Genomic DNA, 21,961 nt, shown 5'->3' with positions numbered 1-21,961 from the left:
ACTTTGAGATACTTAATGCGTTCCGGTACATGGCTTTTATATCAATTTACTGGTATATTAAATCAAATTTTCCCATAGAAATGAACTTAATCCAAATCGAATCTCAATATTACTACATGTTATACAATATACGCGTATATAAAAAGCTCAGTAAGAGGGCAAATGCTTGCACAATTGCAGGATGATAAAACGCGCCTCGTTGTGGCCATCGACTGTCATTGCAGTTTTTGTCCATCGGGACCGCCCCCTTAGCTTTAACCCCGCCCACCAAGACATCCCCTTACTGGCTGTCGCACACCAAGTGTTTGAAAACGACTACAGTGTGGACGCGACAAAACTTCCTTAAAAAACTTAAAGATGATGAAACTAGCTTACTGGGACATTCGTGGGGTGAGTTGTGCAATATAAACACACGCACACACACACATTTGTCTGTTTCCCCATCTAAGAATGACTTGTTTTCTTTTTGGCTATTTTCCCTTATCGTTCTTATGTAACGCTCATTTTAATCTGAAAATGGGAAGAATTGGAATAAAGTGTGCAGAATTCAGGCTAATGCGTTAGCTAACTCGCGTTATCTATTAGGAAAGTCTGCACACAACAAAGCTGGGTCGGAATGCGTATAATATTTCAAGCGTTGAGCTTTTGTTAGTGAAGAATGACAATTTGGTTCACACGTGGTCAAAAATAGTGATTCATGGCTAGGCATTCGTTTTAGAGCAAGAACAGGTGTTATGAAAACACGACCCGTGTGATTGCAATACATTCAACACAATTCTCGGATTATTAAATTAAAGAGTAGCAGTATTCTCCGAATCTTTTTACATTTAGAGAATGCGCGTGTTTAAATGGTTATTTTAATTTAACACCACTTTGATTTTTTAAATCAACTTTCTAGGTCACATGTGCCATTCATTAGGAACAATGAGATCCGGGTTGCCAGATCAAAATGGCAGTCCAGCCCAAATGACAACCTCTTTAAACATGCAAATCCAGAATATTTAAAATCAGATTTTCAACCTGATAGCCAGAAAAAGAAATACGTCCATACCGTGTTGTGGAATTATTGCTGTTTTGCCATTATGGATCATGGGAGATGTAGTTCCTCCTGAAAAAAAGGTGAAAACTAATGACTTTTATTGTAACCAACAATAATTAAGCAAATATTCATTACTATACGTCCAAAATACATATTTGTCGTTCAAAATCACTGTGAAAGTTTGACAATATTTACTAAAATTAAATAAAACAGTAAATATTTGCAATGGACAATTTTGAGATTTACAAATGAGGATTAGTACTGTTTTAAGTCCAATTGTGAATGGAAACAAAGGACTATTTTTTAAATGTTAGAAATCCCCCTGAATATTTCCCAGCATCCTCCGTCACAAGATCTGCCCCCGTGACAAGATTCTGAGATATCTCAGACAAAAAAAAAGCCAGTGAGCCTTGTCCGCCAGCAAATAAAACAATCTCTTTCCTTGTGGTTGCTTTCCAGCTGGCCCAGCCTATCCGTCTCTTGCTGGAGTACACCGGGACAGAATATGAGGACAAATTCTATTCCTGCGGTGAAGGTAAAGTCCCCCACCCCCAAGAAATCCAGGTTTATCCAACCATCCGCCCTCTTTCCACACACGCAGCTCCCGACTACGACAAAAGCTGCTGGTTTAATGAGAAGCAGAAACTGGGAATGGACTTTCCCAACGTGAGTGCCAAATGGCCGGTCCGTTGATTCAAAGCGTTCCTGAACGTCTACAATGTATGGTGGATGTTTGATTGCAGTTACCATACTTGGAGGACGGAAACAGGAAGATCGTGCAGAGCAACGCCATCATGAGATACATCGCCCGAAGGCACAATTTATGTAAGTTTGCCGTGTTCTCGAATGTCAATCAAGTCACAATTGGAGGTTGTTTAATTGGCCACTAGAGGGCAGCGTCTACTTTGGGAGTGAAATCTATGCACCATATTTTCTCACATATAAGCCGCAGCCTTGAAATTGCCTTAATTGTTAAATTTTACAATTTCTCGCATATAAGCCCCCCCTCATTCACAATTTTCACCTCCAAGTTCATTTTGTATGAGACACGAAAATGAGAGGAATTAAGGAAGTTATCAATAAATGTATTTTAATAAAGCGTGCGAAAATGCCCTACGCCACTGGAATAGTTCCCTCTGTGGGTCGTTATAGATGTAATACCAGTGTTTGTCCGCCAGACGGCAGAAGGGACCCTTTCTACCAAGGCTGAAAGCCATCCACTTTATAGTACATTTTAGACGAGAACTAAATTCTCAGATTCTTGCTGACCGCTTATCGTCCACAAACACAATCCGATCGATATTTTACCAACTTTTGTTAAATGTGCGCTTTTAAATTCCATGGCCAGGTGGTGAGAGCGAGGATGAGAAGATTCGTGTGGACATCATGGAGAACCAGACATGGACTTTCGCAACGGCTTTGTGAGAATGTGTTACACCGATTTGGTGAGTATCCCCGAGACAATCCCCCCCTCTGCCATGGGCCAAATCCCACCCCCTCCAAACCCTTCTTTCTGACGTTCCAGAAAGCCATGAAGCCGGGTTACCTGCAAGCACTGCCGGGTGTCCTCACACAGTTCTCCAAGTTCTTGGGTGGCCACAAGTGGTTCGCTGGCGACAAGGTGACCGTTTTATCTACTGCTCAACAGGCGGGCTAAAGTCGAAGGTGACCACGCTAAAACCGGCTCTTTGCGTTATGACAGATTACTTTTGTGGACCATCATGTACGAGTTGTTGGACCAACACCGGATGTTTGATCCCAGATGCCTGGATGCTTTTAAGAATCTCCAAGACCTTTTGGCTAGATTTGAGGTAGGTATTTGCCGTTTTTGCCTTAAAATTGCTTTAAAATCGTTGCATTTTACAATTTCGCACGTATAAGCCTCTCTGATACACATCTTTCACTTCCATGTGGATTTAATAGGGAGTACAAATGTGTTACTTTGAAATAGACAATCTTAAGAAGAATCTGTGCAGGTGGTATTTCTGCGATACTGTATGAATCAAAAGCACATTATTAGGGTCTATACATACCATAAGTTAGTAATTCATCCATTTATGGATGTTTTCTTACTGCAAAACAGAAAATAACCAACAAATATTTAATGGTAATTTGCTGACATTTACTGGTGAAAAAGTAGCAACGCTGTAAATCTTGTGTACATATAAGCCTTACCGTTGATTCATCATTTTACAAATATGGCTTATATGCGAGAAAATGTGGTATTTTTCCAGCAATCTTTTCTCGAATCTAGCAAATGATCATTTATCTGCACTGCAGGCGCTGGAGAAGATTGTGGCCTACATGAAATCGAACCGATTCATGAAGTCACCTGTCAACAACAAGATGGCCAAATGGGGCAACAAGAAGGAGTAAGGTTCTTCTCGACTATGTCTCTAAAAACCTTTAAAAACGAGCACTTGCACAGTTCAAATAAAGTTTTTTCAACTTTATTAATTTCACGTACATTGTTTCAGCTATCGATTTGGGTCATTGGACAAAAGATTTCCGTTTTTAGGCTTAATAAATATGGGTGGGTGGTTGGCTTTTGGCCTACTTGTGAAGAAATGGCGTTCCACAAAGGGACGCAAGGACACCAAAGGCCCCCAATTCCCACGTCGATCGGTGGAGGTCATTAGTAGCGGATGTCGTAGGATGGTTCGCTGGCAAGCTATGTGGAAAAAAATTATGGGTCACTTTCATAATGGAAGACAGTTGGGCTTCAAAATTCTTGAAAAGTAAGTTTCTCCATTTTTATCAACAATATGCCATACACTATTGACCACTATATTTAGTGGATGTCCTATCTTTATAATGACTATCAATGGTTAACCCAGCGTCCATAAAGGAGATTTTTGAGGGTAAAATCACAGTAACTGGGTTGCAAATTTGTACTAGTAGAAAGCAATTACTGCTAATTAATGGGACACATTTATGTACATAAAGGCCCTTTTTGATTATATATACATGCATGTTAAGTATTATTAGGGCCACTGAAGAAAAATAAATCATGCATAAATGAAATATTAAGAGTAAAGTAAAAATAATATAAAATAAATATTGAAAATATTTGAAGCAAGTCGTCCAATAGTGGACTCACCTGGATGTCCGCACGCCACTTACCGCAATTGCCGATTTAACGGCCTGAAGATGGAAGAAGACCTTGGCTCCTTCTTCTGGGCACACGCTCCTCATGTCCTCCTTGCTCATCTGAAGCAGCATGTCCCCATTCAGCACCCCGAGACTGGCCACGGTTCTGCTCAAAATGGGAAATGTCGCATCATCGTCGTGAAGAAAATGTAGGAAACTAGAAGCCCCTTCCGAAAACCTCAACTGACATTTTGGAGAAGCCTTTGTAGTGCAACCACACTCTGACGTCCGGGGGCGAAGACGCCGTGTCAAGCGTCGGAGGGATCCGAGGCAGACTCTACGGCCACGGGAATATAAGGCAATGAATGACGTATACATAAATTAGAAATCAATTCGTTATCAACGTACCCTACGTTCGCTCCTCAGGGGCTCCAGAACATACTGAGGAACATTCCCTTCCACCCCGACGTTGTTGCGCACAAGCCACCATTGTTTGGACCTTTGAACCACCTAGAAAACCAGTGCAAGACACAAAGTGTGCTTTTAAGGAGATACAAGGGACTGTTTCGGGTTACTGCATCTAACTTCATACCAGAAGGTTGAAACCCATTGGGGATCGAACCCTTTACTCCAATACTCCAATAAATAAGTTTTTTTATTCAAAAATGTTGCAGTAAATTTGCATCTCACCTCAACTACTTCACCCTTCATGATACTGAGTTCTCGGTTGTTGCGAGCCACAAAGTCGTGCATGACACGCATGTTGTCGCCACCTTCCTCGGAGCGCTCGTCGTTCGGGAAGCGCCGGCTGCCACTCCTGCTCACCGAGTTGTTCGGAGGAGGGAGTCGGACGGGGCTGGGCGGCGGCAGCCTCCACCCGTCGTAGAATTCGGGCACGTAAGGCGGGACGTCATCATCGGGCCATCGAGATCTGAAAGCCATAGAAAACCGCTTCAAACTTTCCATTGGCTAATCTACCAATTCACTCCCAATTCATTTCAAAAGTCATCGTCAATGCATTCAGCTCTCATTGGGTGCTATAATTCTATTGTGTTCTTTGCACAAATTGTGACTTAGAGTGTGGAAAATAGGGTCTTTGCGCATCTGTTGTGCCGTTACCTGGGAATGTTCCAGCTGTTTCCGAGAGAGCGCCAGAGGCGGTCCTCCTCCGGGCTAACCGTTTGCTTGAGCAGCCGTAAGGACGCCTCCGTGGGCAAAGGGGAGAGCACGCTGGAGGGCAGGTCGGCATGGTAGTGAGGCAAGATCTGCGCCACAAGGCAGAAAAAAATATATACAATTTTAAACAACGGTCAGTGCAATGAAATGAAATAACAAAAACAAGTAAGGAGCACCTCTTCAGTGGGTCATTTTTTTTTATTGTTACTCAGTTTGCAGCATTAACAACGCTAAGCAAACATGTTTTGATAGCATAACAGTACTATTTTATGATTTAAAAAAACAACATTGAAATAAAGTACATTTCAGTCTATTAAAGTATTACCATTCCTTACTTGTATATACTTTGAAATAAGCACAGAGTCTGAGTAACGTTTAATTAAGGCTATTTAATATTAACCAATCAGAAGCAAGGACAGAGGGAAACTGTCTAATGGTATTATTATGTTATTTATTTATTTTTTTTTGGGGGGGGGGGGGATTGTAGAAATACTTAAGTGCATGTTTTAACATACAAGAAGATTTGAAAGATTATGCTTTGTAAACTAACTGTTTCCATAGTTACAAGAGCTAGTAATAAAACCCCAATTTATGATTTTAACTGTTTCAGAAAGCTAATGTCGGTATATTTGGATGGGAAATGCTTTCCACAACATCACAAAATGATGAAAACAGCACCTTCCTATACGAGAAGTGAAATGCCATTAATTCTCAGAGCATCAGGCAGCCAAAGGGTTCATTGTTGACATTAGTGTGGCTTTCAGATCTGGGAGATTAGAGCGTACTCACGGTGGCCAAACTGTTGAAGAGGTAGTGGACATAGTCCGAAGCACTGGTGTTGACCAGCAAGCCATCCAGCTGACCCTGTTTTCCCCGGGCGTCACGGTCAGAGCCGTTTGCGTGCCGTGACGGAAATGTGCTCACTTACCAGCAGATTGAATCCATATTTAATCTTTTGAATACAAGAGATACATTCCTGAGCAGGTGGCAGACTGACAACTGCAAGACGAAAAAACAAGTCAAGTCACGTGCACGCAAAGTCCAAAACGTCAACATCCAACTGAGGGACTTCACCTGCACTCTTGTTTTTTTTCTTTTTCTTTTTGCTTTCGTTGACCAGTGGGGTGGTCTCCGTGGGCGGAGTCAACACTTTGCCCAGGAACACCTCCAGATCATTCAAAATGTGGTTTAAGATCTCCTGTCGGAAGGAATGGCAAGGCGCTCAAACACTATTTCCAAATGCAGAGGAAATTTGGACATTCATGGAAATCGGGGGTGTCAAAGCGCAATCCATTTTGACTGGGACCATTTCCCTTTCCAGACAAACTGGCATTAAGTGAGTGAACTTTTTTGGGTCAAAAATAAAAAGGAGATCTAGTTGTCCAAGGCAAATTTTGACACCCACCGTGTTCCTCTCAACATCAGTCAGTTCGGCGAGCTCGTGGCTCCTGCGGGGTCCGCTCGGATCACGCTGGCCGTGACTTCCGTCATCTCGCGGGGCGTGAAAACCAGGAGGAGGAGGTATGTTTCTCACTTGCGGACCACCGACTTCAGTTTGTAGGCCAATAACGTTATCAAGGCGAGCCCTTGAAAAAAAGACAAAGGAGGAAAAGTTATTTCATTTGCACTTGTTTTCTGGTGTGGTGGGGAGGCAAACGTACCTATTGATCACCTGCTCCCTGCGTGGTTCCACAAGACCGCCTCCCCGTTGGATACATTTATCTAGGTCGCTTTTGAGAAGGTCTGCCTGTTTAAACCAAGAATAAATGTTAAAAAAAATACCGGTTGTTTTCTGTATCGATTTATTTGGATTCTTTGGTAAGGCCAATAAAACCAGTTTCAATTCGAAATGATGACTCTGTTCATCCTTTTATGATCCATCGAAATGAAGTTGCTTATTCACACACCCAATGATTTTTAAATGGGAAATTGCTAAGAGTGGCCATGAGCTGGTGGGTTATGTAGGACCATAACTTACCCCCATCTCCTCACACTGGAAAATAAAAACCTGGGGGAAGCGCTTGCCACGTTGCCTGACGATGACCAGCAACAATGAGTTGTAAGCGCAACTGTCCAACACAGCTTTGGTTTGTTGGATGTTAATCAGCTGGAGTGCCTCCAGTTCAGCCTGTAAGACAAGAGAACCGTGGCAATGGCGCCACCAGATGGGCGATCAGCGCTAGTTAAGGTTAGTTTAGATCAGCAAGATAATATTCTGAAAAATGGTCAGGAAAAAGGCCAATGAGCTCCACCACTGTGAAACATTTCTGGCACAAAAATGGACGGGAGAGTGACTAACTTTGTTCTCGGTGTCACGGAGCAGCAGGTAGGCCCCTTGGACCTCCATGATCATCAGCTGGCACCACAGCCGACCTTGGCCGTTCAACTTCTTGAGCTTGGTCACGCAGTCGTCCGCTGCGGTCAGTTGTTGGCCGTCCAGCTCGCAGGTAAGTACGTGCTGAGTAGTGGAAGTGGGAGGAAGGTGAGGCGGAGGACTACTGACTAACTCCATATGCGATATCATTTTCAATGTACCTCCACTCTGACGTTAATATTGTCAGACTGCCTGCTCAGCGTCTCAGAGTACTCCTTTCTTTGTACTGGACACAGACGCAAAAAAAATGAAAGAAGATAAAGCAAAATCCTGGTTGATTTCTTGTGACATGTCATCTGTTCTATACGGAATCAAATGTTGAAAATTTGGCACTTTGTGTCATTGGATTTCAAGTTTTGTTTCTATATATTACAAGTTGGTTCCGTCACATGTCGTCTTACTGTATATGGATTTAGCAGTCGGTCTGGGCACGCTTCTCTGAGAGTTCTGAGGCGAGGACCTCCTGGAATCATCTTTTTGGAAAGTCCACCTGGACTGAGGAAATTCTTCTGGTGGGAAACCCCTGAAACACAAAAATCGGATTAATACACTACAAGTGTAGCCGTATTAATGGTTGAGTACTGTTTAGCTTCTTTGGGTCATTTCATCTTTGAAAGAAAAATATATCTTGCGGAAAAAGAAAACTCACCGTGGAGAGTAAGAAAAGGGACGAGAATTTCCCAACATTTTCAATCTCTGTATGAGGTCTTGAGTAAAAATCACCGTAAACCTGGAAATGAGCACAATTGGTCAAGATTAAGGTGCGTCAAACTTTTCGCTATGACAATTCACATTCTTGGAAATGATAGAACAAAGGAAAATATATAACACAACCACCTAATTTACAAAGTCACATGATAGCATACATTGATTTATGCTTAGTCATCCATAAATATGTACGGTAACATGCTTAAATCGACATAGATTACAAAATTAAAATGGGTGTCAAAGTACTATTGTACACAATAAAATCTCTACTCTGGGTTCACTACTTATTGAACCAGAGGGTTGTAAATTAGACTAATTACAAACATGGCTGTCAATTACATGGCCAAAGCTGTTTATAATTACCTGTCTGGTTTTCTGCGCTGGACATTATTCCATAGTAAAGAACACAATGTCCTCTCCTAGCGAAGATTGACTTTTCCCGTAACTTCCTGCTTCCAGGGGTGTTGCGATCAAAGATCATCGGGCTGGGCCCTGGTCCCGGGTGGATGGCTATTAGACGCGTTTGTGACGAGTCCAAAGGTTTTCGAGGGCTGTCATTTCCTTGAAAAAAGGTTCACGGCCTTTGGGCCAGCCTTGAGAAAACACTCATCATGCTGCGACTATACAGTGAAGTGGAAAGTGTAAACCCAACGAGGTCGTAAAAATGGTGAACAAAAACAAAAGCAATCAGACCGTTGCAGTTGATCAAAGACAAGCATTTATTTGACCATCGGCTGATGTGGAAATACTATACACACCCATAAGAGTGACAGAGACGACTATACGGGGCAAATTGTTGACTCTGAAAAAGAAAAAAAATGCCCGTCTCGCGATTAAAACCCAGCGTTTAGGCGGTCGCTTTAGTCTGAGTGGCTTGAGCCAGAGCTTTCAGGTCTGTGATGCACTTGGCAATACTCTCCTTCTCCTGCAAAGAAAGCAACAAACACGTCAGCGGCGGCGGTCTCCAACGATCCAGGTGATAAGTTCCGAGCTACCTGCTGAGGGGTGATGCTGCCCACCACGCTCTTCTCCACCCAGTTGACCATGTGCTCCTGGGCCATGCGGCGTTGTAGGTCTTGCAGGCCTATCTGATAGTCCAGGCGCCTCTTAACCTCATTGGTCACCATGTGTAGCCTCTCTCGGTAGTTGGTCTCCAACAGCATGGCGACGTTGTTCTGAGTGGACAGACAGACAAAAACTCGGATGGACTTTTAGCACGGCAACGCGCTCGTAACATAACAAAGAGATTTCAATAAACTTGAATTACAATGCAGACACTCAAAAATAAGTTTCATCTAACCTTACACTAAACCAAATTATAATTTTGTTTTAAATTTCGATACCTTTGTTCTCCTGACCAGGTAGGCTCTATTTGCCCCGCCTCCACCGTGACTTTTAGATGCAACCTCTCGAGGGTTGTTTGATTTTGTATTCATTAAAAATATTCCCAAAATGATGCAAACAAATGTCCTCACAGTAGGATAACACAGGACCACTTGCCAACGAGAAGTATAGATGCCATTCGCACTGACTAACGTGAAAAAAAAACCCTGAAATTTTACTCGTATCTCAAATTGCTCTTAACTCGAGGTACCACTGTATTTTACGACCACCTTAATACTTCAACTTACCCTCTTTGCGTCAAAGAGCATAGATCGGCCCTCGACTCGCCACTGTTCTTTCTTCTCGTCCTCGACGGCCTGAGTCAGGCTGGACATGGCCAAGTCCTTGACTTCCTGAGCTTTGGCCACTTTGTCCTGAAAGGCAAACCTTGAATAAAACTTGATAGCATCGTAACCATTTAACGTCAACTTCATTCGACCTGCTCTAATCTGTTGAACGCACAACTGCTTAATTAATTAGTGTTTTGTGCACAGCTTGGAGAATAAAATTCACATCAAACGTTCACATTCAGATTTACGAAGAACTCCCGGTTGAGTGAAAATTTAAATAGAAACACTGGCATAACTTTGGATTGAACTCGAGGCACACCGACCTCATTGAGTTTGTCGGCAAAAGCGGCGACGCTGGGCCCAAATTTCTTAATGCCATAGATGATGATTGCGCCGATGGTGGAAGCAGCAATGGTCTCGTGGTTGATGACGTAGACTTCCTTGGAGAGGAGATAGACCAGGAGTCCGGTGCCGAGCATGTAGGGTCCTGAAAGGAAAAAGTAGGCTTCATTCCTTTCATCAGCCGTCCATTATAATGTTCCGCTTGATTGCAATTGTAAAAAGAAGATACCAGAGTCGTTGCATTGTTTATTTTTATGTTACCGGACCCAAAATATGTTCCGGATCTGCATTCTTCTCTTTTGGCAACCGAAGGTCGGTGTGAAAAATAAGATGCGGGCGGGGATCGTGGGAGCTCTGTTCAATCAACACGTCTGAATTGAATTATATGGTTGTGGCATACGTTTGAAGTGTCCAAGATCAATGTATCACTTGACAAGCAACTGTCAAATCACTTAAGGCAGCCTCAAGGAAGTTGGTGTCAGCAGAGAGATACGGCTTAAAGTGCTATTAAAAGATCCTATTTGTCCCCCAAACAATGACCTCTTATAATAATAAAAGTATCATGCGTCCTGCGGCGTGCAGGTATCGCAATGTCATGTTTAGAACGAGACTGTTCAGGCCTATTTTGGGCTTTGAACTCGCATCAATGCATGCTTGAAATGTAATGTAATGTAACTATAAACATTCCATTTGGATTTTTTTACGCCTTTGCAAAATGTCTAAAACTTACTGATATGCAAATGGACGGCACAGAAAAACAAATTGTGTTCTGTAAATAATTGTGTTCACGAGGACGTCTGCAAAAGCTTCTGGGTGAAAACAATTGACCCACCCGTCACTCCGGTTTTGGGGTACAAGAGCTGAAAGAGCTCCTCTGGAATGATGCCATGACGGACTTTGCCCCCCTTTTCTGGCAGAGTGGGTACCGGGGCCAGACTCTGAGATGACGTGTGCAGGGCACGTGGCGCTTGGACCAAGCTGCAATGGGAAGGCAAATGAAGAAATACAAGTAGAATTGAACCAAAGGGAAAACAATGTGTACGACATGTTATTTTCCAGCACATACCCAGCTCCAAGGGGGCCGCTGCTTTTCAGCGCATTTGCTGCAAACACAAAAAGAAGAATTTAGATAAAATTAAGAAATTAGAGGCCAAGGTCGGTGTCCGCCATCTTGAATGTGTCAACCTAGTTCGATTATATTAAATTATACTGCAGTCGTTTTTGTGCTTCGTGCACCTTGATATTAAAATGTTTAAGTTCTAAACTGCTATGTTACAATTGACTTCTGAGATTAAGCATTACCTCGTCAATTTTGTGTCCATTTCAAATTGACAGAATGTGCACTCCCTGCCAAATATTGATTTTCATTTACTCTATTCCATTCTTGTCATTGCAATTTTTCTTGAAATATCTAGATACTAGTCCATATTTTACCTCACCTCACAGTTTAGCGAAGAGCCACATATGGCTCCCAAGCCATAGGTTTTCTCCCCCTGCCCTATGCTAACCTGTCAACAAGGTGACTTTTACAATAACATTACGGAACTACCAACTATCATGGCAGCGAGACTCGTACAATGTAATTCATTTATTAAATGTCTTCGGTGATTAAAAAAAACACACAATTGCGTTTTACATATTTAAAAGTAGTCATCGGTTGCTTGGAAGATTAGCAACTAGCCAGTCACCCATTGATCGTGCGGCCTTCACTTTACCCTTCAGCTTTCTCCACAATCTGTGTTTCTCGTCAAAATGTGGTTAAATGGCAAATATAAGTCACTTGAATAAACTCAAGGGGTTCGTACCTGAAACGATGACGAGCCTGGACAGCATTGTGGATAACTAGTGGGTCAGTTGTTTGCAACACCGGGCACCGTGTTTCAGTCTCTTCGTGCCCTTCTGCAGAGAGCAGCAAGTATGGCGGACAAAGCGAGAAGTGTCACCGAGGAGATCTCGCGAGATCGTCGAAATGTTACTAAAAATGACCGCTAGAGGCTACTGATCACGTGGTAGACTTCACAAATTGTCAACACGGTCCAAATCTGACTTCTTCCTTCTTTTTTTTGTATTTTTCGAGGGGCAAATAACACTTTAAAACTAAAATAAATAAATAATAATAATTAATTAATTGAAGAAATTATTTGGGGAAGATACTTCAAATATTCATAGAGTAATAAGCAAAGAATGCAAAAATAAACACACATTTAAAAATAACACGAGTAATAATAAACATATAATTTAAAATAAAACAAAATGATTTTACAAAATGTGAGAAAAAAGGAAAGGATTTTCTCACGGAATCGTCTTGATGTTTGTTTTGTTAACCTATTGTGACCTGAAGTCGCTTAACTCTTCACCTGCCATTAAAAACAAAAGACACAAGAAGTGAATCATATGTAGTTTTCTTGTACTTTTTGGGACGATCACAACTTAAAACTGTACATATACAACAACAACAAAAATATAGGTTATAAATGTAAACTCAGATTTAACAAAAGTAAGATCGTTTTTATCAAAATACTGAAGCGCAAAGGCAAGGGCGTTGGCCAGTCTGTAATCTTGGGGCCCACCCGGCCGGGTAAGGCACCCATTTGACACAAGTGGCTCTTGAGATAGAGGAACAAATGACGTTATAGTCCTCTTAACTTCCTGAAAAAAATGCTCCGCAGAAAGCGTTAAATAAGAAAGATAGAAACAAAACCGAGGGTAAGAGGTTAAGGGGGGCACTGAGTCTTCTTGGGGTACGTAAGTCTTTTAATTCATTCTTTCCCAAAAAGTTTATACTTGCTCGTCCACAGTTCATTCACGTAAACTAAATGTGTTTAAAGTATTAAATCATGTTTTCGAAAGAAAAAAAACAGATGTCAATCTCATCGTACTCGGGATTGCAACCGAAAAGAAAACCTTGGTGAATAACATGTAAACTTTATATACAATGGGATTTTGTGTGCGGCTTCGTTAACCCGGGCGATGGAGGTTCGTAGCCTGCGAGGTCTTCAAGCGTCCCCAACGGCGAGGAACGACTTTGATCGCAAAGTGGAGCTGAGAGCAGAGAAACATGAGCAGCTACGACGACGCACGAATGTGACGTCATGCCGGAGCCACGCTCGAGATTGCGACACGGCCCAGCTCAAACGCGCGCTCGCCGACAAGAGACAAGAAGAGTTTCGTAAAAAGAGGTCGCTGCCTCCGCTTCCTCGGCTTCCTCGACTGCCCCCGGAGGGCGGAAGCTTTCGGCTTCTCCGCGTCTCCGCCTGCCCCTCGGCCTCCTTTCCTCCTCCGTGGTCGAGCTCCACTGACGGCCGCCACAACGTGAGTGTCGTGCTCCTTTCATCACTTGGCAGGTGCGTGAGAAACGTACTACTTGCTGCGCCCAATGCCGGGGGTGTCCAACTTAGTTCGCTACGCCGGGCGAATTAATGCAAACTTTAGATCTCATGTGGGCTGGCTCGGTTTATTTTTAGCTACCAAATAGTCAACTCCCGGCTTCCATTGACGGCGTTAGACGTCCAATTCATTCTGACTGGCAGAGGATAATGAACGTTCACCCCTTCCAGTCAAAATGGTAGGAGACTAAGGTGGTCACGTGTTTATTGTTTTCATAGGTAAAGATGAAAATGATGGCAGAGGAGGAAGTGATTGAAAGTGAAAACGACACGCACGAAACAGACACTGTCAACTTCGGTGGGAGTCCGAATTCTATGCAAATGCAAGTATTTGTCAAATTTATCCGTGTTACTAAATCCTATTTGTTTGCTTTATTTTTACAAAGATGCTCCCACTCCCACACTAAAGATGAGTGAAGTTGGTGTCCAGACAGAGTGAGTGCCAATCTTTCTTTATAGAACTTGTAGAGGTCAGTGGTTAAAAATAAATAAATACATAAAATTAAATAATTTTCCATTTTAAATATTTGCTCACCTTTCAATGCCAGAAAAAAATATATACTGGTGAGCAGACTCATATGTCTACAGTGGCGCCCCTACTTACGAAATTGTTGTTTTGCTACTTGGATTTTTTTTTGTAAGTAGAGCAGTACTTTATATGAAAATTCTCTAATTCCTTCCACGACCTTTGCAGGTCAGGCCTTTTGACAGTCGATGAATCGGTGAGTTCATTCATGAATAATGAATTTTATTTCATGAAAAGTACCATCATAGTTTACTTTGTATTTTCCAGGACATTGTGCAGTTACAAGACTACATGCAGGTGAGACTAGCTTTTTTCTGGTCCATTATATTTATTTGTTAAAAGACAATAGGGTCGGGTCAATATTCATGCTTCAGCAATATAAGAATAGCAGAAAAAAATTAATTGGACAAAACATGAAGAAGTGGACGTGGACTTTTTAACATTTTTTGATATTTTGGGGGCTAGAATGATAACTTGAACTTAATCCGACACACTCTTCCTCTATCAAGGAGGGCCTGTGGCGGGAGGAGGCCATCACCAAGAAAGTGGCTGCGTTGCAAGACTGTTTTTTACAGCTGCACAAGGCCTTGAGTACTCTCTGGAAAGTAAGTGCGTTCTTCTTCATCACATTCATGTCGGGCAGTTGAAAAGAGCCAATGAGCTCTGCGGTTTCCTGCCGATCAGCACCGCTTGTCAATCTCACGCAGGAAGGGGCGGGCTTTAGGAATGCAACAGAGTTAAATACCAATGAACAGTTGGTTTTCCTTTCCACTAGGGCAGCGGTGATTGAGTATTTACTGTATTTTATGGACTATAAGGTGCACCCTTTAAAAAAAAAATAGTTTGTCCTGTTTTTTTTTTTTTTTTTTTAGGCTATAGTTCTCTTAACAGATGCCGATTTAGCCGGTTGTTCTTCATTTTATTTTTACTTTAATGTGTCTTTGCTCTTATTGTCTGATAAAGAAAATTGCAATCCAGAAAATGCGTCTGATAATCAAATGTGATTTTTGGATATTTTTTCTCTTCGTGTATTTTTTGGCTGTTGTGACTTATAGTCCGAAAAATACGCAATGGATTAAGCTACAGAGTGATTCGTTTGATTGATCGAGCAAAGGGGATTACAGGCCATTAATGTGCTGCATAACCATTTTATTGTATTTAGAATTTTAAGGATTTTATTTTGATTTATATTATTTTGATTTCACCATTGGAATTTAATGACTTTAATAAAAAAGTAGATTATTGGCGCTAGAGGACAAATCCAATAGGAGGCTGCATGGGGTGAATTTTTGGAACAAAGTTAGGACGACAAGTACTGATCAAAAGTGGCTGAAAAATACAAACCTTATACAAGAAAAACATCCCCTCAATTTCATTGGTCGGCAATCTCGTCTGAACTTGTCTTCACTTCACATCTGAATTCCTTTGTGGGTAAATGGCGGAAATGCATTTCCTTTTTAAACCCGCAGAGTCGCTGCAGTGAAGATACGCTGAGAAGCCAGATCAAGGTTCTGGAGACACAACTACAAGTTTCCCTACAGGTAAAGAAAAGAAAAAGTGGCAAGTCAAAGCAATCTTCCCCAATTTGAAAACAAAATGTCACAGTCCAAACGAGCGTATGTCTCTTTGCAGAAAATTCCCAAGGAGGCGTCCGGCAAACTTGGGATGCAAATGAAGACGCAAACATTGGCATTTCAAGATAAGAGTGAGACGATCAAGCAACACAAAACTGAAGAACTCACCAAAAATGTAGCATTGAAGGTCAGACAAAATACTTTGTACAATATTTAGGGGCTTTTCTCTATTTTGGTATAAATGAGCGTATCAGCCGCATTATGGCGTTTCGTCTTTGTCACCTTGCAATTTTGTGCATTTGTCTTTTTTATGCTCATATAAGCCGTACCCATTATGAGTGACAAATATGATGTTTATGCAAGAAAATAGGGTGCTCCCAGCTAGTTATTGGGGGGATTTTATGGTTCCTGGTTAACTCCCGGGCTGCAACAATTCTAGTTTGGAGTACCCGTGTTAACAAAAAATTAAAAAATAAAAGAATATAATTCAAGATGTACATTATGAATAAGATACAAAGTCAGGCAGAAAACCCCCACGGGCCGTATGTTTGACAACACTGATTAAGAACTTTTTCCACATCTTTAGGAAGCGCTGATTACTGCAAAAACGGACGTCTTGAGGTTGCAGAGCCTTTATGAAGAGCTCAAGCTGACGAGTCAAAATCTTGGTCAGGAGCTGGACGCCAGCCGTGGACGAGCGCGAGAGCGGGACACGCAGTTGGAGGTGAGTTCGTGGACACCTGGGAAACCACAGCGCCAATACCGAGCGGCTGTCAAACGGTGCGCAGCTGTCCAAGGCCAGAGAAGCGGCGCTGAGTCAGGAGCTGACATCGCTGCGGCGGGAGAACAACAAGCTGCGTTGCAAAATGAACTTGATGGACGAATACCAACAAAAGGAAATAAATATGCTCTTGGGACACGGCGACGTGGAGAAAGGTAGCACGCTGACTTATTTGTATTTTGTCACGGCAAAACGCTTCGGCTTTCCAATAGGCACGGTCGTGACGAGGCGGGACGCCAGCGTCCAGTGTGCACCTGAGGAGGACAATGCAATGGTGAAGGGCGACTGCAACGAGGGGGAGGAGACTAGTCACATTGGGGAGGAGCTACGCTTGAAGGAGAAAGAGGTGAATGGGATGAGAGCGCAGTCGCTTTTGATGGCAGTTCTACGTTTCCAGAGGCTTTCGACAGTGGTAACCAACGTGTGGCTCTCGAGCCGCATGTGGCTCCCAACCAAAAATGGCCATTTTTAAAAAAAATGTAAAATGATTCCACAGTGTGAGATGCTGAAAACTGAATTGCACTTGATGGAACAAGCCTTGCAGTCCAGCCAGACTCGACTGTCACAATACAACGATGAGCTCGGGCCCCTCGCCCGTCACACCCGTAAATCGGTGAGCCTCTGACGATGTCCATTGATGTCAGTTTTTGCAAGAAACGAGGAAAAAAAACGCAACCCCCTCTTTTTCCAGACACGGGACGTCGTCACCCGATGGAGTTTCCGCGTTTTCCTCCTTTTTCTGACATTTGTGGGCGTCGGCGTGATGGCCACGTGGAGGACGCCTCACCTTCTACTTTTTGGGGAGAAATTGGAGGAATTCTACTTGGACATAGGACGACGCATAGAGAACTTTTGGATGCAAATGGCCTCCTCCCAACACTCGCTCTGTTTTAGGCCCATTTGAGAGTCGTCCTTTGGTTTTAAAATGTATTTTTAGTGTTCATTATCTATATAATTTTTTCAATTACCTCTATAAAAATATTTTCAATGAAACAATTCAATTTGTTTTTATTCTTCATTCATTTGCACTAAATTATGATGAACTTATATCCATTGTAAATGGCCATTAAGGTAGTGGCCCAAAATTCTATCCGAGATAGGCTTCATGTCATAGGAATATTACAAACAATGATAATGTCTTATTCTATTTTATCTTAATTTAGTTTGACTCATTCATACATTTAATATACTCTTATAATAAATGTGTTATTTATTATGTTACTTATGTATTGTGTCAGCTTATGCATGGCATCATGCACTTAAAAACAACAATACAAAATCCCATACAAATGTTTTACAGCGTACATAATTTGAAATGATCAAAAACCCTATAACATTTGGGAAAAAACACAATTTGACAAGTATGGTGTGACAAGTTGGGACGTCAACTCCTGTTAAAAAAAGCAGAATTGTCGATTTCCCACTCAAAGAAAGAGCGCCAACACACTCCAAAGGGGGTCACGTGACTTTTGTTGATTGTGTTGATGGCTTTTAAGCGTTCCAGATAAAGCTCTATTCTTATCTGGGACTGACACAGCACATGCGGCAGACAGAGGTACGGGCGTGTGTGCGCTCTACTACTACCTCCACCTTTCCCATCACGTTGCTCGCAAAATACTCAAAGTGGAGTTCGGGAGATTGTGCTAAATTACTGCCAATTTGTTTCAAAGGGAATAATCAGCTATCAAATGAGGACCGCGGGTCTGCTTTGCGCGATTGGACTGTGCGTGTTAAATGCAGCTTTTTCCGTGAAGATCTGCGCTTTTAATGTTCAGAGCTTTGGAGAATCCAAGGCCAACAACAAGAAAGTTATGGGGATTCTAGTCAAGGTACACGTATGTGATCGGCGAAACCTACTCAAAGTTCACCTGAAATGTTGTCCCTTTTTTCCGTCCCATTACTTATAATTTTGTCCCTTTTTCTTCCTGAAACTCAAAATTTGACCCCTTTCCCTTCCTAAGACTTGAAATTTTGTCGCTTTTCCTTCCCAAGATTCTTTCCCGCTGCGATCTGTGTCTCATTCAAGAAGTTCGAGACTCAAAAGGACATGCGATACAAGCCTTGGTGAAAGAGCTTAACAGGTTGGTCCAAATTGAAAGGGCTTTTATTTAAGGGGGCTGAGTTTTTACAAACTAATTTCATCATAGAAGCATGTCGGAAAGTATGAAGAAAAAAAATAAAGGTTTCAACAGATCCCAAACTATCAAAAATTACTTTCAGTTTGCTGTAAACAAAAGGTACAAAAAAAAAAAAACAATACTTACCAGCCACTTCACACAAAAGATGCGTTGTATGCCATGCAATAATGGCCGCCCGGTGCCTTCAAGACAGGACGCTAGCTGGCATCATGAACACCACTCAGCTTCCCACTTGGTCTGACAGAAAAATAAATAGAGGCTTTTATTATTATTACACAACACATTAACTATTTTTCCATTAAATACCTTTGAATGGTGAAAGGAATGAAACTCAACAGACAAAAAAACATACCTTTGTCATATTCTTAAGAGTCAGAGACACAAGTGAATCTGGTTTGCTGGGATATTTAAAAAAGGAATTCAAACTATATTGTGCTTTTTTACGTAAATTATTTTTGTTTTGGTTCAGTCCAATCCTTCAGAGACTTAAAAGCATATGTCAAGAATGTGTCTCCCCCCCCCCCCCCCTCCCTCCAGGTTTGACAAATCCAATTCATATTCCCATGTGGAAAGCGAGAGGCTGGGAAAGAAGAGCTACAAGGAACAGTACGTCTACCTTTACAGGTAAAAGAGTTTCCACGCGATACAATCATGGGAAGTTCAGCCTCGTGTGATATACTGTATTTTCTCGCGTATCAGCCACACCCTTAAAATGGTCTTAAAATCATTGAATTTGACCATTTCCCTCGTATGAGCAGCCCCCGATTCACAATTTTCACCTCCATATTCATGGTGTTAACAGGGAGTACAAATGTTCCTTTGAAGAGATAATCTTAAGAAAAATCATTGCACGTGGTATTTTGGAGAAACTGTACGAACCAAAAGTACATTATTAGAGTCAATATCATAAGGAAGTTAGTCATTCGTCCAGTAATGGTTGTTTTCTTACTGCAAAACAGAAAATAACCAACAAATAGTAAATGTTAATTTGCCGACATCTACTGGTGAAAAAGTGTATAGCAACAGTTTAAGTCTTGTGCGCATATAAGCCTTTCCCTTGATTCAGCCATACTTTTTTTTACGTCAAATACGGCTTATATGCGAGAAAATGACGGTATCTGGTCATTTTCGCAGAACCAACGTGCTGTCGTTGAAGGAGCAGTTTCCAAAACTAGAAGAGGAGGGAACCAATTTCACCCAAGTCTTTTCCAGAGAACCCTTTATTGTTCGCTTCTACTCGCCCAGCACACGTAAGCTAAAGATGCTAGCGAGCTTGTCAAACGCTACAACGGCATGACCGTGCCTTTTTCTTCAAGTCGTGAAGGATCTGGTCCTCATCGGCCAGCACACTAGCCCCAAAAGAGCCATGGTGGAAATGGACCAATTGTACGTCGTGTTCAAAGAGATCTCCAAAAAGTGGAAGACTGAGGTTAGGTTTCCCAAAGCGGACCTTCCGTCTGGCGTCTCTTCTTCACGTGCTTGAACAGGAAATGTTCCTTTTTTGCAATTTTTCCATGGTCCCAGAACGCAATGATATTGGGCGACCTGAACGCCGCCTGCGGCTACGTGACCGTCAAGGGCTGGCGAGCCGTCCGCCTAAGGAGCGACGGCAAATTTCGTTGGCTGATAGGAGACGAGCGGGACACGACCGTTAGGGAGAAGACGCGGTGCGCCTACGACAGGTCGGAATGAGTGGCGTGCAGTGTCTCAGTTAACGCCGTAGACTTGGCGTCCAATCCATCCGAATTGGATGGGACGTTTATGGCCGTCGGTGGCACAGAAACACCATCCACGTCTCTTTCTGAGCATGGTATTCCATCCGAGAAGGTTTTCCCCACCCTTCCCAACGATGTCGTATCGTAATGTTTGTTATTTTTAAACACCCATTCAGGATTATCGTCCGCGGACGTGAGATGATTTCCGGAATAGTGCCCAGCTCTGCTGGACCGTTCAACTTTAAAGAAACTTTTCGTCTGTCTGAGGATGAGGTAAAGCAACTTTTTACAACGCACAGTTACGTACCAAAATACAGAGAAGAGAGGCTCATGGCCTAATATTTATCAGTAAATTATGACAATATTGTTGAATACGGAGCATACATGAAGCTTGAGTCCAATCGACATGGCGTTGCACTTCTCAGATTCAACAGTAGATGGAGATTATCACTGAAACTGAGCTTCTTCAATAAAAATTCATCAACAGATTTTAAAAACCTGTGATGACACACATTGAAATGTTTTTTTTTTTTTTTTAATTTGAGTTATATGGAAAATGATAGGATGACTGGGTGGACAGTATCACAGCATTTTGTTTTGTGATGAATATGAATGTGAATTCCACTTTTTAAAATGGCACGACTAAAACTGCTAATAGATATAACTGGAAGCTAATTTACATGATTTAATTTGTCTTTTTCTAAAACTGTAGGCCCTGGCTGTGAGTGATCATTTCCCGGTCGAAGTTGACCTGAAGCCAAACCATCACTATCACCTGCGCAATGAGCTGTAATCGACGAGCTGTATATACTTATACACTACTTTGATTCTTTTATTTTTTATTTTGTTTAGCCATTTAAAATTTTCAAATCACAATAGAGAATGTTGACTCAATTTCCACTATTTTAACCAGATTACTATTTTTTAATTAAAAAATAATAATTTGCTGTTGTATTTGAGGAATTTGGAGCTCTTTACGCATTCGAAGCGACAAGGTGGAGTGTCATTTACTAAGGAAACAAATGCGTATTTCTTTTATTAATTCAACTATTCATTAGTCTTTTATAGAATATAGGTCTGAGAGGAATGCTATTCCGTGCATTTTGTATCTATAACATTTTACGAGCAATTTACCTGAACAAAATTCTTTACTCTGGCAGAATCGAAGCATCGTCTCCTGTATATGGTTAGTTGAGGATAAGCGTTCCGATGAATGACTAATAAAGAGATAAACACATAAAATCAATCCTCACATAGCGTTAAATCTAAAGCAACATATTAATACAATTCTGCCCTAAACTACCAGTGATTTAAAACAAAAGATAAGCATTTAAACGCCAAAATAACTGACCCGAGGAGAGGAAAGCCTGCAAAATTCCTGCGTAATGACTGTCACGTTGCAATGATAAATACCACCAGCGGCCACATGATGGCGCTTT

The 21,961-nt window shown here is 41.9% G+C and overlaps 5 protein-coding genes and 1 long non-coding RNA gene across 7 annotated transcripts; 3 read left to right on the top strand and 3 right to left on the bottom strand.

The window, feature by feature from the left end:
- Positions 1-299: 299 nt before the first annotated feature.
- Positions 300-3,451, top strand: LOC144193889 (glutathione S-transferase Mu 3-like). Its single transcript, XM_077712522.1, is given in 10 exon segments — positions 300-390; positions 1,499-1,574; positions 1,641-1,705; positions 1,783-1,864; positions 2,388-2,435; positions 2,438-2,484; positions 2,565-2,660; positions 2,742-2,755; positions 2,757-2,850; positions 3,320-3,451. Coding segments are annotated over 10 exon segments (651 nt in total). The 5' UTR covers positions 300-357; the 3' UTR covers positions 3,416-3,451.
- Positions 3,452-3,473: 22 nt separating this feature from the next.
- eps8l3b (EPS8 signaling adaptor L3b) lies at positions 3,474-8,644 on the bottom strand. Its single transcript, XM_077712453.1, has 17 exons — positions 8,546-8,644; positions 8,329-8,409; positions 8,081-8,202; positions 7,841-7,905; positions 7,605-7,763; positions 7,284-7,433; positions 6,967-7,052; positions 6,711-6,891; positions 6,380-6,503; positions 6,234-6,304; positions 6,095-6,169; positions 5,249-5,394; positions 4,820-5,060; positions 4,538-4,639; positions 4,378-4,466; positions 4,163-4,295; positions 3,474-3,710 (listed from the first exon to the last, which is right to left on the bottom strand). The coding sequence occupies exons 1-17, from the start codon at positions 8,563-8,565 to the stop codon at positions 3,675-3,677; spliced, it is 1,881 nt and encodes a 626-aa protein (XP_077568579.1). The 5' UTR covers positions 8,566-8,644; the 3' UTR covers positions 3,474-3,674.
- Positions 8,645-9,082: 438 nt separating this feature from the next.
- atp5pb (ATP synthase peripheral stalk-membrane subunit b) lies at positions 9,083-12,362 on the bottom strand. Its single transcript, XM_077712491.1, has 7 exons — positions 12,208-12,362; positions 11,469-11,505; positions 11,235-11,380; positions 10,384-10,547; positions 10,019-10,144; positions 9,383-9,562; positions 9,083-9,312 (listed from the first exon to the last, which is right to left on the bottom strand). Exons 1-7 carry the CDS (start codon positions 12,233-12,235, stop codon positions 9,235-9,237), a joined length of 759 nt encoding a protein of 252 aa, XP_077568617.1. The 5' UTR covers positions 12,236-12,362; the 3' UTR covers positions 9,083-9,234.
- Positions 12,363-12,972: 610 nt separating this feature from the next.
- Positions 12,973-17,675, top strand: traf3ip3 (TRAF3 interacting protein 3). Of its 2 annotated transcripts, XM_077712476.1 has the most exons (14): positions 12,973-13,143; positions 13,335-13,714; positions 14,008-14,086; positions 14,175-14,223; positions 14,483-14,510; positions 14,582-14,611; positions 14,824-14,919; positions 15,784-15,855; positions 15,947-16,075; positions 16,475-16,612; positions 16,677-16,824; positions 16,882-17,015; positions 17,166-17,282; positions 17,361-17,675. In XM_077712476.1, exons 2-14 carry the CDS (start codon positions 13,373-13,375, stop codon positions 17,571-17,573), a joined length of 1,575 nt encoding a protein of 524 aa, XP_077568602.1. In that variant the 5' UTR covers positions 12,973-13,143; positions 13,335-13,372; the 3' UTR covers positions 17,574-17,675. The 2 variants fall into 2 exon arrangements, with proteins under 2 accessions (XP_077568602.1, XP_077568592.1); XM_077712466.1 differs by having other exon boundaries at positions 12,973-13,714.
- Positions 14,528-19,284, bottom strand: LOC144193882 (uncharacterized). The gene is made up of 3 exons (XR_013325784.1): positions 18,934-19,284; positions 15,659-15,849; positions 14,528-15,032 (listed from the first exon to the last, which is right to left on the bottom strand). It is a non-coding gene; the product is annotated as an uncharacterized LOC144193882 (long non-coding RNA).
- dnase1l1l (deoxyribonuclease I-like 1-like) lies at positions 18,206-21,357 on the top strand. Its single transcript, XM_077712503.1, has 8 exons — positions 18,206-18,498; positions 18,662-18,750; positions 19,345-19,431; positions 19,942-20,057; positions 20,124-20,236; positions 20,332-20,489; positions 20,699-20,795; positions 21,235-21,357. The coding sequence occupies exons 1-8, from the start codon at positions 18,358-18,360 to the stop codon at positions 21,313-21,315; spliced, it is 882 nt and encodes a 293-aa protein (XP_077568629.1). The 5' UTR covers positions 18,206-18,357; the 3' UTR covers positions 21,316-21,357.
- Positions 21,358-21,961: the final 604 nt, after the last annotated feature.

Source organism: Stigmatopora nigra, chromosome 1, assembly GCF_051989575.1.
Source record: "Stigmatopora nigra isolate UIUO_SnigA chromosome 1, RoL_Snig_1.1, whole genome shotgun sequence".
Classification (NCBI taxonomy): Eukaryota; Metazoa; Chordata; class Actinopteri; order Syngnathiformes; family Syngnathidae; genus Stigmatopora; species Stigmatopora nigra.
Note: the sequence above shows the minus strand (reverse complement) of the source record. Positions and strands in the feature narration are given on the sequence as shown.

What these genes read in the sequence shown, in the direction of transcription:
- eps8l3b (XM_077712453.1), bottom strand. Translation starts at nt 8,565, where the DNA reads ATGACTAAGCATAAATCAAT. An exon ending in ATGACTAAGCATAAATCAAT is followed by an intron (nt 8,410 to 8,545) that starts GTATGCTATCAT and finishes GCTCATTTCCAG; the next exon opens with GTTTACGGTGATTTTTACTC. An exon ending in CCCTTTTCTTACTCTCCACG is followed by an intron (nt 8,203 to 8,328) that starts GTGAGTTTTCTT and finishes TTTGTGTTTCAG; the next exon opens with GGGTTTCCCACCAGAAGAAT.
- atp5pb (XM_077712491.1), bottom strand. Translation starts at nt 12,235, where the DNA reads ATGCTGTCCAGGCTCGTCATCGTTTCAG. An exon ending in CAGGCTCGTCATCGTTTCAG is followed by an intron (nt 11,506 to 12,207) that starts GTACGAACCCCT and finishes TTGTGTTTGCAG; the next exon opens with CAAATGCGCTGAAAAGCAGC. An exon ending in CCCCAAAACCGGAGTGACGG is followed by an intron (nt 10,548 to 11,234) that starts GTGGGTCAATTG and finishes TTTTCCTTTCAG; the next exon opens with GACCCTACATGCTCGGCACC.
- traf3ip3 (XM_077712476.1), top strand. Translation starts at nt 13,373, where the DNA reads ATGGAGGTTCGTAGCCTGCGAGGTCTTCAAGCGTCCCCAACGGCGAGG. An exon ending in AACAGACACTGTCAACTTCG is followed by an intron (nt 14,087 to 14,174) that starts GTGGGAGTCCGA and finishes ATTTTTACAAAG; the next exon opens with ATGCTCCCACTCCCACACTA. An exon ending in AGTTACAAGACTACATGCAG is followed by an intron (nt 14,612 to 14,823) that starts GTGAGACTAGCT and finishes TCCTCTATCAAG; the next exon opens with GAGGGCCTGTGGCGGGAGGA.
- dnase1l1l (XM_077712503.1), top strand. Translation starts at nt 18,358, where the DNA reads ATGAGGACCGCGGGTCTGCTTTGCGCGATTGGACTGTGCGTGTTAAAT. An exon ending in CAGTACGTCTACCTTTACAG is followed by an intron (nt 19,432 to 19,941) that starts GTAAAAGAGTTT and finishes TCATTTTCGCAG; the next exon opens with AACCAACGTGCTGTCGTTGA. An exon ending in TTCGTCTGTCTGAGGATGAG is followed by an intron (nt 20,796 to 21,234) that starts GTAAAGCAACTT and finishes CTAAAACTGTAG; the next exon opens with GCCCTGGCTGTGAGTGATCA.